Source organism: Herpailurus yagouaroundi, unplaced genomic scaffold (genome assembly GCF_014898765.1).
Source record: "Herpailurus yagouaroundi ecotype Mexico unplaced genomic scaffold, PumYag 139, whole genome shotgun sequence".
Classification (NCBI taxonomy): Eukaryota; Metazoa; Chordata; class Mammalia; order Carnivora; family Felidae; genus Herpailurus; species Herpailurus yagouaroundi.
In genome coordinates, this window is record NW_024412394.1 from 68,161,103 (window position 1) to 68,179,729 (window position 18,627).

At 40.3% G+C, this 18,627-nt stretch overlaps 2 protein-coding genes across 6 annotated transcripts in view; one reads left to right on the plus strand and one right to left on the minus strand.

Moving 5' to 3' along the window:
* WASF1 (WASP family member 1) overlaps positions 1–2,393 on the minus strand; it is a 71,293-nt gene extending 68,900 nt beyond the window's left edge. For 2 of the 5 annotated variants that reach the window (XM_040474370.1, XM_040474369.1), the window contains exon 1: positions 2,229–2,392. The gene's annotated coding sequence lies outside the window, so the exon portion shown is untranslated. Of the gene's footprint in view, positions 1–1,374; positions 1,526–2,228 lie in introns of all 5 variants that reach the window. The other 3 variants (XM_040474367.1, XM_040474366.1, XM_040474371.1) reach the window with 3 other exon arrangements.
* A 734-nt stretch (positions 2,394–3,127) lies between these two features.
* The window catches only part of CDC40 (cell division cycle 40), a 60,445-nt gene continuing 44,945 nt past the window's right edge, over positions 3,128–18,627 (plus strand). The window contains exons 1-2 of the mRNA XM_040474365.1: positions 3,128–3,424; positions 16,607–16,693. Of these exons, the coding sequence (XP_040330299.1) occupies positions 3,236–3,424; positions 16,607–16,693 (276 nt within the window). The 5' untranslated portion in view covers positions 3,128–3,235. The remainder of the gene's footprint in view (positions 3,425–16,606; positions 16,694–18,627) is intronic.

Consider the following 18,627-nt stretch of genomic DNA (forward strand, 5'->3'; position numbering starts at 1 on the left):
AAAAGGGCCTTAACGTTTTTTGTAAAAATTTTTTTACAAACTTAATTCAAGATTGTATTTGTTTATTACCAAGTCGTATAACTTTTATCATCAATATAAATGATACTTACATTTACAACTATATATAGGTACTAACTATAATGTTTATTAAATTTACAATTATTAAAAATTCTTGATGGATGAGAAACATTTTTCAATTTAGAGCCATACATCTCCAAAGCAAAATTCAATGTAAATCAACCATTCTGACATGCCATGGAATATCCTGACATTTTTTTCCTTGTGTTTTACACTGAAATATTTTCATCATCTATCAGCTAAAATATTTAAATTTTCTTTAAAAGCATTATGAAAACATCTTTACTGAATTTATGCATACTACTCAGTGGCATAAATAAGTATTTCCACCATTTGCATATAAGGAAACCAAGGCACAGAGGTGTCCATTTTGTAGATTGCAAGGTCATTTTCTAACCAAGCAACTGATCCTACACCATCAAGTGATATTATATGTGCGCCACTTCCAAAGGACATAAAACAATTACTGTACCTTAAATCAATTGCCTCTGCAATGCCTATGTGCAATTGTTTTATCAAGAGGGTTATGGCAACAAGCTTAAAGGAGAAAAGCTGGAAGGGGAGGATTACAAAAAAAAAAAAAAGGAACACTTATTTTTGGTAGTGAATCATTTATTTTTAAGTAATGAAAGGCAAACAGTTTTAAACATAATAATCAAGTAACCAACAGTTGTTTCTTCTGTTTTCAAAAAATATTTCATCTTTCAGGTAGATCATGCAAAATTGGAGCCTGCCCATCCTCGTAGAAAGAAGTTCGAAAAAAATGAGAAAAATTCTTAACAATTAATACATGATATGGCAAAGACTGAAAAAAAATTTAGAGAAATTAGCGAATGCTCATTATGGAGTTAAAACCCCACCTAAAATATTAGATGCTTCCTTTCATTCAACTGAAGGCTATGATTACCAGTAAAATATTCCATTACTGAAAAATAAAGAAATACAAAACTTTTCTCATTCAAAACTTGAATGAGTACTTTATTCAAATATCCGCCATAAATAAAAATACTTTCCTAACAGAAACTTAGATACGGAAAAAACTGTTCCTGAGAGTTCAAAGAGAGACTGCATTTGTAATTATGATACAGTGCTATCAACAATTAGAAAGATGAAAGTTACCTATCACATATGTTAAATTTAGGAACATTAGATGGGTTGAATAACCAATAAATTACCGGACAAAAAAATAAGACTTAACTAATAGGTGAATCTACCACCAAAGAAAAAATTAAATCATAATCCAAAGCACACGTTATACAGAAAAGAATAGGATTAGACTGAGTCGTATTAAAGTACCTAGTCTAGCTGGGGATTAGTTAATTAATCGGCTCTAGGACAGGTTGTTAATGTTCAGGTCAGATGTGCTTTCTTTTCATCATTATTCCAGTTCCTCATCCGCCAAGTGCAAGCAAGAGAAGGCGTCAGAGTACCGAAGCTAGGGGGCATGCTGTAGCAAGGGGAAAAGAAAAATGGGAAAGGTGCAATGGATGCTGCATAGTTGAATAATTATCTGGGTGGCACAATGGGCGAGTCCTGCCGACAACGGAGCTGAGTAAGCGGCTCCCTAACTCTGCCCCAGGCACTCCCCCATTACCAGGCATCAGAGGCGACCGCCCCGCTTCGCCCCCCCCACCTCCCTTCGGGGGAAGAAAGGGATCCCCGCACTCGCTGTACCTTTATGGCTGTAATATGAAGACGCGCGGCGCAAACACGCACACAAGCCGGCTTTACGGAGCCTCCCGCACGTAGCGCGAGCGGGGGCTTCGCTGCCACCCGGTGCTGCAGCCGCCCCCAGAGCGAGGCGGCATGGGGGTGGCCGACGGGGCAGGGACGCTCAGGCGGTGGCACCCCAGGTGAGACCCGCAGTCTCCCCGCCTAGGGCAGCATCGGGCGGTCCCTGCAACCGAGACCCAGGCGCGCCGGCCAGCCGTCTGCCTCGGCACCCAGCCCGGCAGGCGGGTGGGCGGCCAGAGCTCTGGAAACCCGCGAATGGGGGTGGGGGCCGGCGCGGGGGAGGCGCGCCCATCCCCGTCACCTTTGCCGGGCAAGAGCGCCACACACACCTCCATCCGTTCTGGCCAGTGAGAAAGAGTTCCTCTCCCAGCACCCTGTCCCCACCAAAAAACAATTCCTGAGAGACTCGCGCTCACCGTGAAATCATGGGGGGCTCCTGCCTTACCCCTTCTTCATGCTTCGGCGGCGGCCGCCGGTCCCCTTCAGCTCCCGGGACTCCACCTAGAGCCTCCAGGAGCGACAGGCTCCAGAGTGGAATCCGCTCCGGGCAGCGGCCCAGGCACCGGGCTATCGGGAACGCCGCCTGCGGCGCCCGCCGGTCGCCGGACCCACCGTGTGCTCGACGCGCGAGCGAACAACACCGCGAGCCGCCGCCGCCCCCCACCCGCCCCCTCCCCGCGCGCGACGCTCCACAACTGGGCGCGGAGATCCGCTCCTGAAGCAGGGGGAACCGCTGGACCTCGCCACCTAATCTCCCATCCTTTCCATCAGGAGCTGTTCTCCACCACTCAAGGTCTTCCAATTTAAGATTCTCACTTTCCTCTTCAGCTCCCAGAGCCCAGGTGCAGCCGTGGTGGAAAACTCAGCCTCCGCCCACTCACCCAACAGAGGGAATGAATACGGCTCTCCCCCCCATTTCCTGAGGCTGTATGGTATTGCCCAATCTCCAATTTGGGGGAAGGGGACTGAGAGAACAGTGCTTGGCCTGGGAGTGAGGGAAGATGATAGCCAATTGAATGAACCATCCATTCAGGGGCGTGGTCAAAGAGAGGCCTGCCCAGTTCGCCCCGCCCCTCTCACCAAACTACACTTCCCATTATGCCTCTTCCACTTCCCGCCGCGCTGAACGCCGGGAGTGTTGGACCTCGTGACCTCAGGGTATTTCGGAACTCGTAGTCTTCAATCCAGCCGAATAGGTCCTGAAAGTTATAAGGTAACACAATTCTCTCTACTTCCCTAGATAAACATTTTCGTATTCTGCGTTCTCTTATATTTATTCAAATACTAATTGATTATAGCTTAAAGACGTCGTAAATGAACTCTTAGCAAAGGAAGTAAGTAATGTGTGTCATGCTAATCTGTCAGGACCTGGAAGCCGCTTCTTCCGCCGGGGCCTGGTCTCCGCAGAGGATCGGTTGCAGTCATGTCGGCTGCGATTGCATCTTTGGCTGCGTCCTATGGTTCGGGTTCAGGGTCCGAATCGGACTCGGACAGTGAGGGTGGACGGTGTTCACTGCCAGCTTCCGACTCCCTCATGCACTTGACTAAATCAGCTTCGGCCAAGCCGTCTCTGGCAGTGGCGGTGGACTCGGCTCCGGAGGTGGCAGTTAAGGTAAGCGCTGTGGCCACTGATGCAGTGCGGGACTTTGCTTCTGCTCCAAAATTCGGCAGTCGCTTGTTAGGCTCCGGGTTACCGCTGCCTCAGTGCTGAGATACAAGTTGCTAACGCTCGGGTCTCTTCTCCTTACATGCATCTTCCTTGGGAGAAGCCGGGACTTGAAAGTTCAGGACAGTTCTCCACAGCTCCCCGCTGTCTTCTCCTTCCATCGAGCCAGTGGGAAGGGCGAGAGGGAGGTGGTGAAACTTTAATTTATTATGATTAGGATGTGGCCTGTGTAGAGCAGGTGTAAAACAGACACTTCCCAAACCAGACTATGTACTCTGACTTGAAGAGAGCAGTGTCCCGTCCTTGGTTTGTTTTGAAGTTAGAAGTAGATTCTGGTTACGGCTCCACCACTTCTGCGAACTTCGGCAAGTTATACAACCTCCTGTGTTTCATTACCTGTGCAATAGAGATTATTTTTAAAGTATGTATCTGTATGAGGGTTTTATGTAAGTGAAATGATACAAATGTAGCTTATAGCGCAGACTCTGGTATCTAATAAAAGTGCAATAATGTTAGTTTAGCCCTTGTGATTATATATGTCAGTACAGCAAGAAAAGGCCTTGGGGTTAAGAAACAGCGTGCTTGATCCCAGTTGAGAAGGGTGATAGTGGGAGAAAACGGATTGTATAGCTCATTCAGCTAATATTTACGGAAGACGTGTTATTTGCCAGGAACTACTCTAGGGGCTGAAGACACAGAGGCCAAGGAGCCAGACATCTTTGCCATCATGATGCATACATGCTAGTGGAAGAGACAGCCAATGAAATGTGAGCAAGTAAAGCGGTTGCAGATTCAATTGAGTACTATGAATGGAAAAAAAAAAAAAAAGTTCCGTGATAGAGAATTAAGTAGGAGTATGACTTCCATAGATGGGTCAGGGAAGTCTTCTCTGTAAAAGCAGCTTTGAAGAAGACGAAGCCAGCCATGTGCAAGATAAGGCAAGAGTTTCCAGACAAAGGAAACTTTGCAAGAAAGTTAAAGCAAACAAAGCAACTTTTGAGATGACAAGGAGCTTAGTGTGTTTGAAGATCTGAGGAAAGGTTGGCATGTCTAGAACCAGGGAAAAACACCTGCCAATTGGTAATATAGGCCCAGTAGAGCCTAATGGGGGTGACCAGAAGCTCAAGATGTGCTGGTGGGAGGCAGTGTACAAAAACTGCTTTGCATGTAAGATGTTTCCTATACAATTGTCAAAACAATTTGTTGTATATCAGAAAATAATATAACATGTATGCTAATTATACTTCAATTAAAAAAAAAAAATCCAACCAAGAAAAAGATGTTCCCAAGTCTAGTGTTACAATTTTAAGTCTTTTGCAAACTTTCACGAATTTTACTTTTTATTAATAAAGTGGTATGAAAGAATGCTTAGAATCCTATCTTTATAACAAAACAAACTCCCCAAACTTGTATCACTCCAGCAACCTCCTGACTCCTCATTCTTTTCACAGCTTAACTTTTTCGAGCTCTCACTTCATCTCATTTTCTCCTCAAGCCAGTACAACCTAGCCCTGGCCTCTTGGGAAACTACCTACTCTCCCTGAGAAAGGTGAGAACGTGTCAGGTTCTGCTGTCTGACTTGAATATCTGCATCAAATGACACTATTCTTGTTTCCCAAAAGTTGCTTTCCCTCTGGCTTCCATAAGGCCATCCTCAGTCTTCTGATCCCCTGTTCTTCTGTCCTCCCTTGTGCATTGGGGTTTCCTGGGACCCGTCCCTTAGTCCCCCTTGCATGCCTCATACTCTCTCATGCCTTCAACTTGAGTCTGTGCTTCTGATGACTCACAGGTGAACACTGTGAAGTGAAAGGCTCTGGAATCAAGACTATCAGGATTCAAATCCTGCCTACAGCACTTACCCAAATGGTGACCCTGGGTAACTTGGATAAGTAACTTGGATAAGTTACTTTAAGTGCTCTGTGCCTAGGGTTTTTTCTTATCTGTAAAGTCGGGATGACACTAATACCTGTCTCGAAGATAGGCTTGTCACAAAGCACATTAAGCACTTACAATAGTGTCAGACACACCGGCCTTATTATTTCCAATTCTAATCTCTTTGCTAGCTCCAGAACTGTTACACTTCTTACTCAGGATGGTACTCAGGCACCTCCAATCCAATGTGCTGAAAAATTAACAATTTTTCTTCCCCCTCAAGATCCACCTCACCTGTTTTTCCCATTTTGGTTAATGATCTCCCAACCCCCGTATTAGTCCAAGCCAAAAACAGAAGCGTCTTCCTTTTCCTTCTTCCTCAGCCCCTGAAGCTTGTCATTCAGAGAGTTGTAACGTTCCTCAAATTAATTTCTTCCTCTCCACTTTCACTGATACAGCCTTACTTTATATCTTCTTTACTTCTCCCAGGAGTCATTCTTGATGTTCCTTTCTCTTTCAACCGCTACTCTTGGGTGGTGGGTCCTATCATTGTGACACAATGACAGTTGTCAAATATTTTATTTCAGATTCTTATCATTTCTATCTAATGCAAGACAATTATAATAACCCTCTAACTGGTCTTTCTACTTTTTCCTTCTTGTTTCCTAGTTCCGTATCCCATTCTTTCCTTCACAATGTGCCCAGAGTCATCTTTGTAAATTCCAGTGTTGTACCACTTCTCTGCCCAAAGATACCATGTTGCTACTGGATAATTTCCAAGTTCCTGTGTAACATGAGGCCTGCCATTTTCCCATGCTGAACTCTCTATAAAGCCCCAAAGCCTTTTTTTTTTTTTTTCCTCTCTAGATTTTTTGGCCATACAAGTCTCTCTGCTTGGAAATCTCTTTCCTCATGCCTTGTGCTCCCTCCGCCTCCAAATTCTGTCCTTCAGTCTCAGTGCACACGTTCCCTCCTCTGTCCAAGCAGCCCCCTTTGTACCTCAGTCGTAGCACTTGCTGCATTGCTGTGACTTGTTCACTTTTTCTTTACCCTGGACTATTGTCAGACCCTAGGGACCAGACATGGTTGTGTCTATTTTCATGTCTCCCATGCCTAGTATACAAGATTAAGGGAAATATATTTGGTGAGAGAATGAATGAAAGAGTAAGTGAAAAAGAAAGTCTTGAGAAAGCATGTACATCGAGAATCAATGTACACTTATTGGGTGGGGGTGATGGAATGTCTCTAGAACTCACTTAGTTCAATCAACTCAAGTGTGAAGTAAAATAATCTGGGAAGAGAGGTCACATAAAGCACCAGAGGTCCATTAGAAGCAGAGCACACAACTGGGGCTACACCCCCCCCCCCCCAGTTGATGAAGGTTCTATGATGAGAGAATAAGGGACATTAATTATCATTTGTTTGTGAACCAACACTTGTATGCAAAACAAACAAAACCTTACACATAGTAAATGTAATGATAGAGAAATGACCAAGGGAGGAGATGTGAAGCATGCAGATATGATCATCTGTATTTGACTAACTATTGTGACGAATCGCAAGCATTTTGACAAGATTATAAACGTACTCAGTGTTTTTAATATTCCATTTCCCTGAACACTAATGAGATTGAACATCTTTTCATATATGTTATTGGTGATTAGACTTTTTTTTCTTTTTGAAGTGACTTGGGTTGTCTTTTGACTTGTAGGAGATCTTTGTATATCTGCCTAATATCCTTTGTCAGTTATATGTACTGCAAATATCTTTTCTGGCTTGTGGCTTGTCTCCTCACTTCCTTCACTGTCATGATAAATAGTTGTTTACTTGTCTAGTCTTATCAAGTTAGTCTTTTATGAATTGTGTTTCTTGTTTGAGAAATCCTTTCTTATCTCAAAGTCATAAGAATTTTCTATTTTGTTTTTTGAAAGCACTAGATTTTTGCTTTTTACATTTAAGTCATAAATCCACAGGGATTTAATTATTGTGTATGGTGTGAACATTTTTAATAATATGGCTTGATCTCTGGTGAGGCTATTCCTCTAACCCCTTTTTGTTGTAGTTATTCAAGAATGTCATGGCTATTCTTGGCCCCTGTAATTCTAAATACAGTTTAGAATTGATTTGTAGAGTTTTACTAACACCCAGGTAGGGTTTTGTTTGATTACATTGAACCACAGATCAATTTGGAGACAATATTCTATCTATTTGTTTAGGTTTTCTTTAGATTTTTAATTTCTTCCAAAGTTTATAATTTTCTCCATAAGTATCTTGCATAGTTTTGCTGAAGGTATTTCTAGGTGTGTCATGTTTTTATGCAGTATATTCATAAATAGCATTATTTTTTATTTATTTAATTTTTTTTTACTGATCTCACTACTTACATAGTCCTATGGTCCTATCAGATGCAAATACGACAGTATTTTTTTCCTTTTTTGAATCTCTCTCTCTTTTTTTTTGCCATGCTTGCTAAGATTTCCAGAAGGATCAAAAGTAAGATAGAAAAAACATATATTGAGCAAAGGGGCATCTGGGTGGCTCAATAGATTAAGCATCTGGCTCGATCTCAGCTCAGGTCTTGATCTCAGGGTTGTGAGTTCAAGCCCCCTGTTGGGCTTCATGCTGGGTGTGGATCCTGCCTGAAAAAGATACATACGTGTGTGTGTGTGTGTGTGTGTGTGTGTATATCTTTATACACACACACACACACACACACACACACACACACACACACATATACATGGACCAAAATATGCTCATGGACCTAAATCAAAAATAATAATAATAGAAAATATTTTGAACTGAATAATAAGGAGAATAATACCAGAAGTTGTGAGGTGCGGCCATAGCAATATTTTTTTTAAAGTTTATTTATTTATTTTGAGAGACACAGACAGCGCGAGTGGGGGGTAGGGCAGAGAGAGAGGGAGACAGAGAATCTCAAGCAGGCTCCCCAATGACAGTGCAAGCACCACGCGGGGGCTCAGACCCACGAAACTGAGATCATGACCTGAGCTGAAACCAAGAGTCAGACACTTAACTAACTGAGCCACCCAGATGCCCCAGCAATATTTTTTTTTAAGTGTAGTCTTGAATACAGGTAATGGAAAAGAAGATAGAAAATTAATATGCTAGGCATCCGTTCTTTTGGATTGATTTTTTTTATCATTCTGTTTTTTTTCCCTGTACCCATTTGTAAATTATGCCCTCATTTCTGCTCTTTGATTACCCCTAGAAATTAAAACATCTGAATTAATCAGTATCTTTACTTTTTACTGAACAGTGCAAGAACCTTAGAACACTGCAGTTTTATTAACATTCCACTACCCCTACTTTAGCTATTATTGTCCTGTATTTTTTTGATATATATTTAAATTTCAGAAGATGGCAGTGAGTTATGCCGATTCCTGTATCTCATATGCAAAGAGATTGCCTTCTGCCTATCGTGCATACTTGATGTCCCTTAGTGAGGGGTAGCTGGTGGCAACTGCTTGCAGTTTTCGTTTGTCTTTAAAATGTTTTTATTTAACCATCTTTCTTGAAGGATCTTTTCACCAAGTTTCATTTACTAGCTGACAGTTCTTTTCTCCCAACATATTTAAAATACTCTATTTTCTGATTTTCACTGTTACTGATAACAAGTCAGTTGTCATTGTAGCTGTTCTCTTTTCCTTGGACTGCTTTTAAGGCCCTTACCTTCTGCCCCCCTTTATTTGGGGTGTACTTTCAGTCTTTAGATTCCTTATGGGATACCCAGGTGTGGATATCTTTTTGTTTGTCCTGCTCAGAATTTGTAGAGCTTCTTTAATTGGGAATTCATTGGTTTGGAATGTGGATCTTTCAGTGTTTCTGCAGAGTTCTCAGTTCTTATTTCCACATACTATTTTAGTCCTGTTCTTCTCTTATTCTAGAACTCCAGTTAAACATATTTGTGTTCTCCAGTGTGTGACAACAATTATTTTCTGGTTAAAAATGTATTTCAGTGCAGCACTATCAGATTTTTGCACTTTGAAAATCATGTAATGAACCCTATTGGGTGGCAAGAGTTGCTTGTTAATTGACTTTAAAATTAAAAAAAATAAAAAAGCAGACCTGGCATTCTCTCATTTCAGTCCATGACTATGTTACCTTTCCCCAATGCATTCCCTGCTTTGGCATAGCCAACTCGAGTAAAATGAAAATTCTGCCTCTAATTTTGAGCATATTTTAAAATTTCTTTTTGGGTGATCTTACTCATACTCGTGAGCTTCAAATAGATCACCTTTTTCCTCTGCATTTGTTAAGAGCCAAACCCAAAGGATATCTTTATGTGAATTTCTATTCTTTTATGACATCCACTTAAACTTCCATCTTAGAAAGTTTACTCATTCCTACTTTTTGGGGAAAAAAACCTATACTATAAATTGGTAAATAGTTCCTAGTAATGATTAATACTTATGTTCTGCTTTATAGTTTACAAAGTGCTTTCACATCTATATTCTTATTTGTGCAACAGTAAAAAATGTGAAAAGGACTCAGAAGTAAATACTATTTCATTTTATTGTCAAATTTGTTTGAATCAAGAGAAGATAACTTGTTCAACTTATTTGACCCATAGGGTGCCCTTCACTCACTGTACTTTAATTTTTATGGATAATTAAAATGGAATAGAAATCCTTTGTAATTCTGTGGTAATCTTAATTAATAATCTTAATTATTATTGAACTCCTCATGGGTATTAAAACAAGGTTGTGGTATTGTCCAAGTTTTTCTAATCAAATGTTATAATTACTGACTCTTCACTTTCTGGAGGGTTGTCCAATTTGTTCTATAATTTTAGCAGGAACCAGACTGAGACCTATTTATATTTTTTATTAGTTGCCACTGTTGTATGTATAAAGAGTAATTCTTTTTAAAAAAATTTTTTTTTCAACGTTTATTTATTTTTGGGACAGAGAGAGGCAGAGCATGAACGGGGGAGGGGCACAGAGAGAGGGAGACACAGAATCGGAAACAGGCTCCAGGCTCTGAGCCATCAGCCCAGAGCCCGACGCGGGGCTCGAACTCACGGACCGCGAGATCGTGACCTGGCTGAAGTCGGACGCTTAACCGACTGTGCCACCCAGGCGCCCCAAGAGTAATTCTTTTTAAGTTATAACTTGAATTTAAAATTTGCCATCTCATGGTACTCCATTCAAAATAATTCAAAGCTAAAATACCCTTATTTAGAAAAATGTGATAAACTATATTATAAAGTGGTTCTAGGGTCTCCTGAGTGGCTCAGTCAGTTAAACCTCCAACTTTAGCTCAGGTCATGATCTTATGGTTCGTGGGTTCAAGCCCTGCGTCAGGCTGTGCTGACAGCTCAGAGCTTAGAACCTGCTTTGGATTTTGTGTCTCCCTCTCTCTCTCTACCCCCCTCCCCACTTGTGCTGTGTGTCTCTTTCTCTCAAAAATAAATAAACTTAAAAAAAAAAAAAGTGGTTCTAGCAGCTGTATTCTATAAAATACATTGGGGAGGCATGAATATGGCTAAGCTTTGTTATTTTAAGCAGTTTATACTAGAATTAAATATCGAGAGAGACACATTTAATTCAGTTTTTATGCAGTTGAAGCCATTTGTGTATGACTTTTTAAATTTATGGTACTGAGTTTTACTATTCAACACTAGGCAGATACTATCTCTAATCAGTGAAGATTCTAGTGTGCATTTTAGGGTAATATACACTTGACCCTTGAATAAGGAAGCGGTTAGGGACACAATCCCTCCCCCACACCATCCAGTTGAAATTCTACCTATCACTTTTGACTACCCAGAAACTTTACTAATGGCCTACTGGTGACGAAGCCTTACTGATAACATAAATAGTCAATTAATACATACTTTGTATGGCATATGTATTATATACTATATTCTTACAATAAAGGAAGCTAGAGAAAAAATGTTATTAAGAAAATCATAAGGAAGGGGGCACCTGGGTGGCTCAGTCAGTTGGGTGTCCAACTGCGGCTCAGGTCATGATCTTATGGTTCCAGGGTTCAGGCCCCACATTGGGCTCTATGCTGACAGTTCATAGCCTAGGGCCTGCTTCGGATTCTGTGTCTCCCTCTCTGCCCCTCCCCCACTTGCGTGTGCACGTGCATGCGTGCACTCGCTCTCAAAGAAACATTAAAAAACAAACCAGAAGGAAGAAAAAACACACTTACAGGACTGTACTCTATTTATTGAAAAGAATCTGTATATAAGTTTAATTCTGTATTGTTCAAAGGTCAGCTGTATACGTATCATTCTTTAGATGGTCCGACATTTGAATCCCCTTCCTTGAGAGTCTTCATGTGAAGAACAGCCCTTGCTGCCCCGACCTTCAGAGCCTGAAAGCCCAGATTCTCATTCTCCTAATTCCATTTTATTTAAGGCTCAGGACAGTAACTTGGGCTCAGCAGACAAATGCACTCACTTAAATTCTAATCTAAAGCTATTCCACAAAGAAGCAAGGAGAGAGAGTATCTTCAGTGGCAGTGGTGGCCAACATCTCGTTTCTCAGGCCACGAGTCTCAACAGCAGTGTCCAGTGGCAGCCACAGTCATTTAGTGATGATGTTCAGTAATGGCGAACTGTTGTCCTCAGTGGACTGGCTCTGTGGTAGGATGGATTTTCAATTGTGATTCCATCTGTATACTCACCCTCACTTATGCCTATTTCCCCAAACTGATTCTCCACCCTTCTTGGCAGTTCTAAGAGAAAGGATTCAATATTGTTTAATCAGTCTGTGAGAGTTTAGCTACTTGTGGCTAAGCACCCTGACTGATAGCCCGCCAGTGGTTTTTTTCGTTTGTTGCTAATGTGTCTCTTTAATATCATTCATTGTGGTTACTTGAAAATTTCCCCCTTCCCATTTATTCTATTAGTATCTTGGAGTAAGCGACTTAATGTTGCTAATACTTGCTTCACAGAAGTGTTGTAGGAATTACATGAGATAATGTGAGTCAGCACTAATGTTGTTAAGCCCTTTTTTTTTTTCATAGCACTTACCCTCTTCCAGCAAACTATGTAATTCACTTAGTATATTGCTTATTATCTGTCTCCCCCACTTTCTAAGCTCCACAAGGTCAGGGAGCTTTATCTGCTTCTGCGGGCCTAGAACAATGCTTGGCACATAGGAGGCACCCAATCGATATTTGTTGAATCAATAAATGAATTTGAAGTTACCATACTTGGTTTGTGAAGAGGCCTGTGCCCCCAACTACTCAAAGAAAATAAAATCAGTTATGAGTCCCAACATCTCCCACCGGCTCCAAACATCTATCACCCATTACCCATCCTTTGTCACCTCTGTTTCATCTCAGAGAAGGTTCTCCTCTTTTCAGAAACTAACCTTCCAATTGTGTCCTCGATTCTTTTCCTTCCCACTTCTTCCAGGATAACCACACCATTGATTATTCCCTCATTCTTTTTTTTCCTTTTGAGTTTATTTATTTAGAGAGAGAGAAAGAGAGAGAGAGAGAATGCAAGTGGGGGAGGGGCAGAGGGAGAGAGAGAGAGAATCCCATGCAGGCTCCACACTGTCAGTGCAGAGGCAAATGTGGGGCTTAAAACCACGAAATCATGACCTGAGCTGAAATCAAGGGTCTGACGCTTAACTGACTGAGCCACCCAGGCACCCCTCCCCTCATTCTTTTCATGTGTTTCTCCCTATTCTCTCCTATCCTGTAGCTTATAATTGACTAAATCTCAGCTTAGTCTCTTTTTAAGGAGGGAGCTAACAAACTTAATTTTACCTTGAAAATCCTTCAATCTGGCACCCCATCTCTGCTTTATTGCCAAGTGTCTTGAGAGAGTAGAAACTATTACTGTCCTCTTTTTCTAAATCCTTAATTATATCTCTGTCTCTCACGACTGCTTTTCTATCTACTCCACTACCAGAATCATTCTGGCAAAGGTTTTTTTGTGATGCAATTGCCAGATTTGGCAATCATTATTTAGCCTTAACCCTCTTTAATTTCTCTATGGATTTGACTTTTCTTTCTTCAGTTTAACAAATTTATTGAACATACACTAAATTCTCTGCATTCTAGGCAGTGAGGATATAAAATCTTCGTAAAAGTCATGTGCAACAGATAATACAGTATCACAATTGCTATAAGGAATTATGTACAACATTCCTTAGGACCATGGAAAAGCAGCTTTCCTGAGTCAAGAGGAGGAAAGGTATAAGAGAAAGTAAGATGACATATTATCAGATAATAAAGGGATATACAATAAGGAACAAAGAGTGTGACATTGCCAACAGCACAGAATAGATGCAAGTACTTGATATTTTTAAAAATCAGTAATTTGTCTAATATGGCAAAAGTGGGAGTGTATTAAACCAGATAAGGAGGTATTAGAATAGACAAGATATGATGGAGTCTGTGCTAGAATAGTGGAGACAGGGATGTGGAGAGGGACTGTAGAAGTGGAGTTGTTGGAGAAATATTTCAGAAATGGAATCAAGATTCTGTGCCTTATTTGTTAGTGAGTGAAGGTAGAGGCATGGCGGATTGAGATGTGTTTTGAACACAAAGTGTTTGATGTTATGGAACACCCGTATAATGCAGTTCGGTAAGCAGTTGCATATGTGGATCCAGAGGCCAAGCGTGTGGTCAAGGTTGCAGATAAAAATCTAAGGTGGAGACTGAAGTCATGAGAAAGACAAGAGAAGGTAAAGATACAGTTTTGAAACTAGAGAGGATGGAAGTTTAAGGGAGTCATATTTGAAGAACTCTATCTCTGAGAAGTAGAAAAACTAAGTTGGCTGCTTTGGGTGAGGTTGCTTTAGAAGTGGTAAAATTTTGGAACAATAATTGTGTGCCTACAGTATTATTTTCTTTGGTCAGTTTCCTAGTCTTTGTCATTAGTCATTCTAAGTCTCCCAGATCTTCATTTGTCAGTAGCATTGCTTCTTCTGCAGCGTCACTCACCCTTAAAAAAATTTTTTTTAAATCTTTATTTATTTTTGAGAGAGAGTGACAGCGTGTGAGCAGGGGAGGAGCAGAGAGAGAGAGAGACATAGAATCCGAAGCAGGCTCCAGGCTCTGAGCTGTCAGCACAGAGCCAGATGCAGGGCTCAAACTCACGAACTGTGAGATCATGACCTGAGCCGAAGTCGGACACTCAACCAGTGTCTGAGCCACCCAGGCACCCTTTTGATATCTCACCTTTAAAAAAAAAATTTCAGGGGCATCTGGGTAGCTCAGTCAATTAAGCATCCAACTCTTGATTTCCATTCAATCATGATCTCACGTTGAGGATTGAGCACTGTGGCGGCCCATGCACTGACCGTGCGGAGCCTGCTTAGGATTCTCTTTCCCTCTCTCTGTCTGCCCTTCCCTTGTGTGCACATGCACATACATGCTCTCTCTCTCTCTCTCAAAATAAATGAACATTAAAAATGTTTTTTGATTATTACTTTGAGTTGTCTTATGCATTGTGTTGACAGATGTATGTCACATCAGCAAAAGACCAACAGAATAAAGATGGTGATGTGATAGGGATAATTCTAGGGTGTGAAGATACATTTGTGCATTCAAAATCCAGGAAATAAATAAACATGTCAGATGATGAAAAATATAATGGAGAAAAATAAAGCAAAGTAAGAGGAAAGTGGAAAAACTGAGCAGGGACCTGAAAAAGAGAGAGACCAATCATGTGAATATCCAGGGAAAGAACATTCCAAGAAAAGGGAACAGTACATGCAGAGACCCTGAGGCAAGATTGTCCTCTGGTGAATTCTAGGAATAGCAAAGGAGCCAGTGAGGCTGGAGTTAATGAGCATCGGCACAGGACTAGATGAATACAGAAGTTTATGGAGGCGAGTGGGGGTACAGATCATTCTGGGATCTCAGGGGGAGGATAATTCTCAACCAATTAGATTCAAACATCCTCATTTTGTAATAGTAATTTTGTAATTCCACTTTACTGAAGTATAATTCACAGATGATATGTAACTTTCTTAAAAATTTTTGAATATAACTTGAGTACCATAAGTAAAGGAAAGGTATTTATTACCTGTTTAATGTGTAAATTAAACACATATGAACAGCACGTTTTTAATATGTAAATAATCAGGCAGAACAATACAGGAAGACAAAAATGCCTTGTAACACTACCTAGGGGAACCATACTTAGTTTCTGAGAACAACTGGTAATGAGCCTTTACACCTTTATTAGGCTTTTACTCTGAGTGGAGAAGCTACCTGAGGGTTTAGAGCAGGAGTAACATAATCTAATATTTTTTAAAAATCTCACAGCTCCTGCATGGAGTGAGGCTGTGAGTGGACAAGGGTAGAAGCAGGGAGCCCATTTCAGAGACTATTGCAATAATCCAGGTGCGAGTTGATAAATTGGGTTGTGAGATGTCCATGAAAGAGGACTTGAGAAGTTGTTGAACTCTAGATGTGTGTAGAAGATAGAGGATCTGCTGATGAATTGGAGGTACAATGTAGAAGAAAGAGGAATCAAGGATAACTCCAGGAGTTTTTGCGTGAGCAGATGTAAGGCTGGAAGAAGTCATTGGGAAGGGGTGACCAGAAGTTCACTTTTGGATATATCAAGTTTGAGATATCCATTAGGCATCCTGGGAGAAAAGATGTTGAGTTAAAGGTCAGATACACAAGTCTTTAGAGTTCAGAGGAGAGGTCCAGACTAGAGATGCCAATTTGGGAATTACGGTATTTGTAAGTGTTGGGGTTACACAAAATAGAGATCACCAGTGATTCTCCAGTGGACGTGAGAATTTTGTGTTTGTTAAGCTAGGGGATGAATTTAAGATGGTTGAAACATTGGCATAGAGTGTAAGATTTAGATTTAGAATGTTAGGGTCCTGCCACTTCTGCAGTCCTGAGCCATGTGCCATCTGGGTATAGCTAATAAGGTTTGGTGAATAAAGAAGGAGTTATCCTGAATTTGGAACTGGAGGTTTTGAGTTCATGAAAAAAGAGGAGTTGGACTCTCTTAATTTAAGGCTTTGAGTAGCTCATTAGCTTATTTAGAAAAGTTTTTAATATGTTCAGATGAGACAAAGTATTTTGAAAGGAGAAAAATTTTGGTATGCATTCTAACTTCTATACCTATATACATTACTTCTACTAGTCCTTGATTATTAGAAATATTAATCATATGGTACTCGTGTAATAATCATAAAATTCGTGTTAAGCTGGCTAGTATGATCTTAATGTAGTTTCTAAAATAAAATCTTTATCTGTCAGATCTTTAACGTTCATTTGGTTTTCTTCTAGGAAGATTTGGAGACCGGAGTTCACCTTGACCCTGCAGTCAAAGAGGTTCAGTATAATCCTACCTATGAGACCATGTTTGCTCCTGAGGTGAGAAAACATTATATTTAAGATTCTGCCTTAAAAAAAAAAAAAAAAAAATTCTGCCTTTTGCTAATGCATTTGAATTATACATAGGTAGATAAACAGTGAGTTTTTGGAGTTTTCTCACAAGAATATACATTTAAATTTACAAAAAACATGTCTTATTATGTGTCAGTTATATCTCAATTTTTTAAAAAAAGAAATTGTACCTTTAAAAATGTGCTAATGTTTGTCTACCAACATACAACTATCTGATAGAATGGAACTCAGTCTTTTGAAAAAAGACATTTTGAAATGTTTGGTTCTTAGATGTGAACGTAGTTAACATCTTCCTCAGTATTGTTAAGGGAGTATTATAAATTAACCATAAGGGAAAAAGAACTTGTTTTATTAGCATCATCAGTGCGGAGTGTATTATGAAACATCTGGTGACAAATGCTCCTGTGATGAATGCAAAAAAGGAGTGCCGTGCTAATGTGTTCACTGCTCAGAAGTAGTCACAGGGTGTATTGCTTGCTCTGTGTGAGACATCTTATGATGGTGGTGGTGGTGGTGGTGATGATGATTAATGCTGATGTAAGCACAAAGAAGATGGGGGGAAAAGGCAAGAAAAGAGAAGAGAAGAGAAGAGAAGAGAAGAGAAGAGAAGAGAAGAGAAAAAAGGAAGGAAGGAAGGAAGGAAGGAAGGAAGGAAGGAAGGAAGGAAGGAAGGAAGGAAAACAGTGAAAACTGTCCATTTAGGAAAGTCTTTGTAGAAAAATGAAGTTTATAGCTATTTTGTTTTCAAAAAGGGAAAGAATGCTTGGCTGAGAAAATGGAGATGCCAGAAAATGGTCATTATAAAACAAAAAAGTAAGCCTTCAGTAGCAGGATCTGTAAGAAGCGCTTTAAAATGGGGGTGAGGAGCCATATTTTATTGCAGCTGAATGAAGAAAGAGGTACTTTTTAATACTTTGTGGTTTTGAGCACACAGTCATTGTCCTTTTTTTGATAAAGCAGTCATAAAGCTGTTTTATATAATCTGCCTGCTCAGGTTTCTGTAGTCACTTGAAATACGGCGAGTGAAAAATGTAGCACAGCTGATGATGTCAGTGCTAGCATTTAGACATCCCTGTAGCGGTTCTCCGGCTGTCCAGTTAGCAGAAATCCCATGCTCATATTCTGAGACTGCAGCACATTTTAAATTTTATTATATTATTTAAGTCCTTCTAGCCTGTTGAACCTATAGACTGTTTTCATATCCCTTGGCACCACTTTAGCTGGCACGGTGAAGAAAGGTTGTACGTTACATACATGCTTCATGATTTTTTTAAATGAAAAGTGCTTCAATAAAATAGGGCCACTAAATTCAGGAAATGAGAAAGTTTGGAAGTAGTGTGGTGTGTGTGTGTGTGTGTGTGTGTGTGCGCGCGCGCGCATGTGACCTTCCTATGTCAGTGCATTTTATATGAAGTCGCTTTCTCTTAAATGTTTTAGGTCCTGTGCATAACTAATACATTGCTGTGTGATTACTGTTTTCAAAATTTAAAAGATGAAGTTGTTTTTTTTTGGTGATATTGATGAGGCATCAGGCGTATCATTGTCTTTGTGAGATTACCAATCCTTTAATGATCTGTTCTTTTTTTTTCTTGTTTTAGGGAGCCTCCCATTCAATATATAAATTAGTTTATGTTACAAACACTGATGCTTGTCACCAATTTGAGAAAGGAGTGATGAGAGGGAAAAGTGAAGAAAAATTACAATTTTTCCTGGTTGCCAAATGAATTGTCTGTTACATAATAGATAATTAACTTAGAATTTTATGACTGGGATCTGTGTAATTTGCAAAGTATGGAAAGGTGTCACGAGGAACTTTGCTGGATGAAATTCAAGTTCCCATATTTTGAGAACCCATTGTTAGAAACAAGATACAACCCCTCTCCTCAAGCTACTGTTTACCA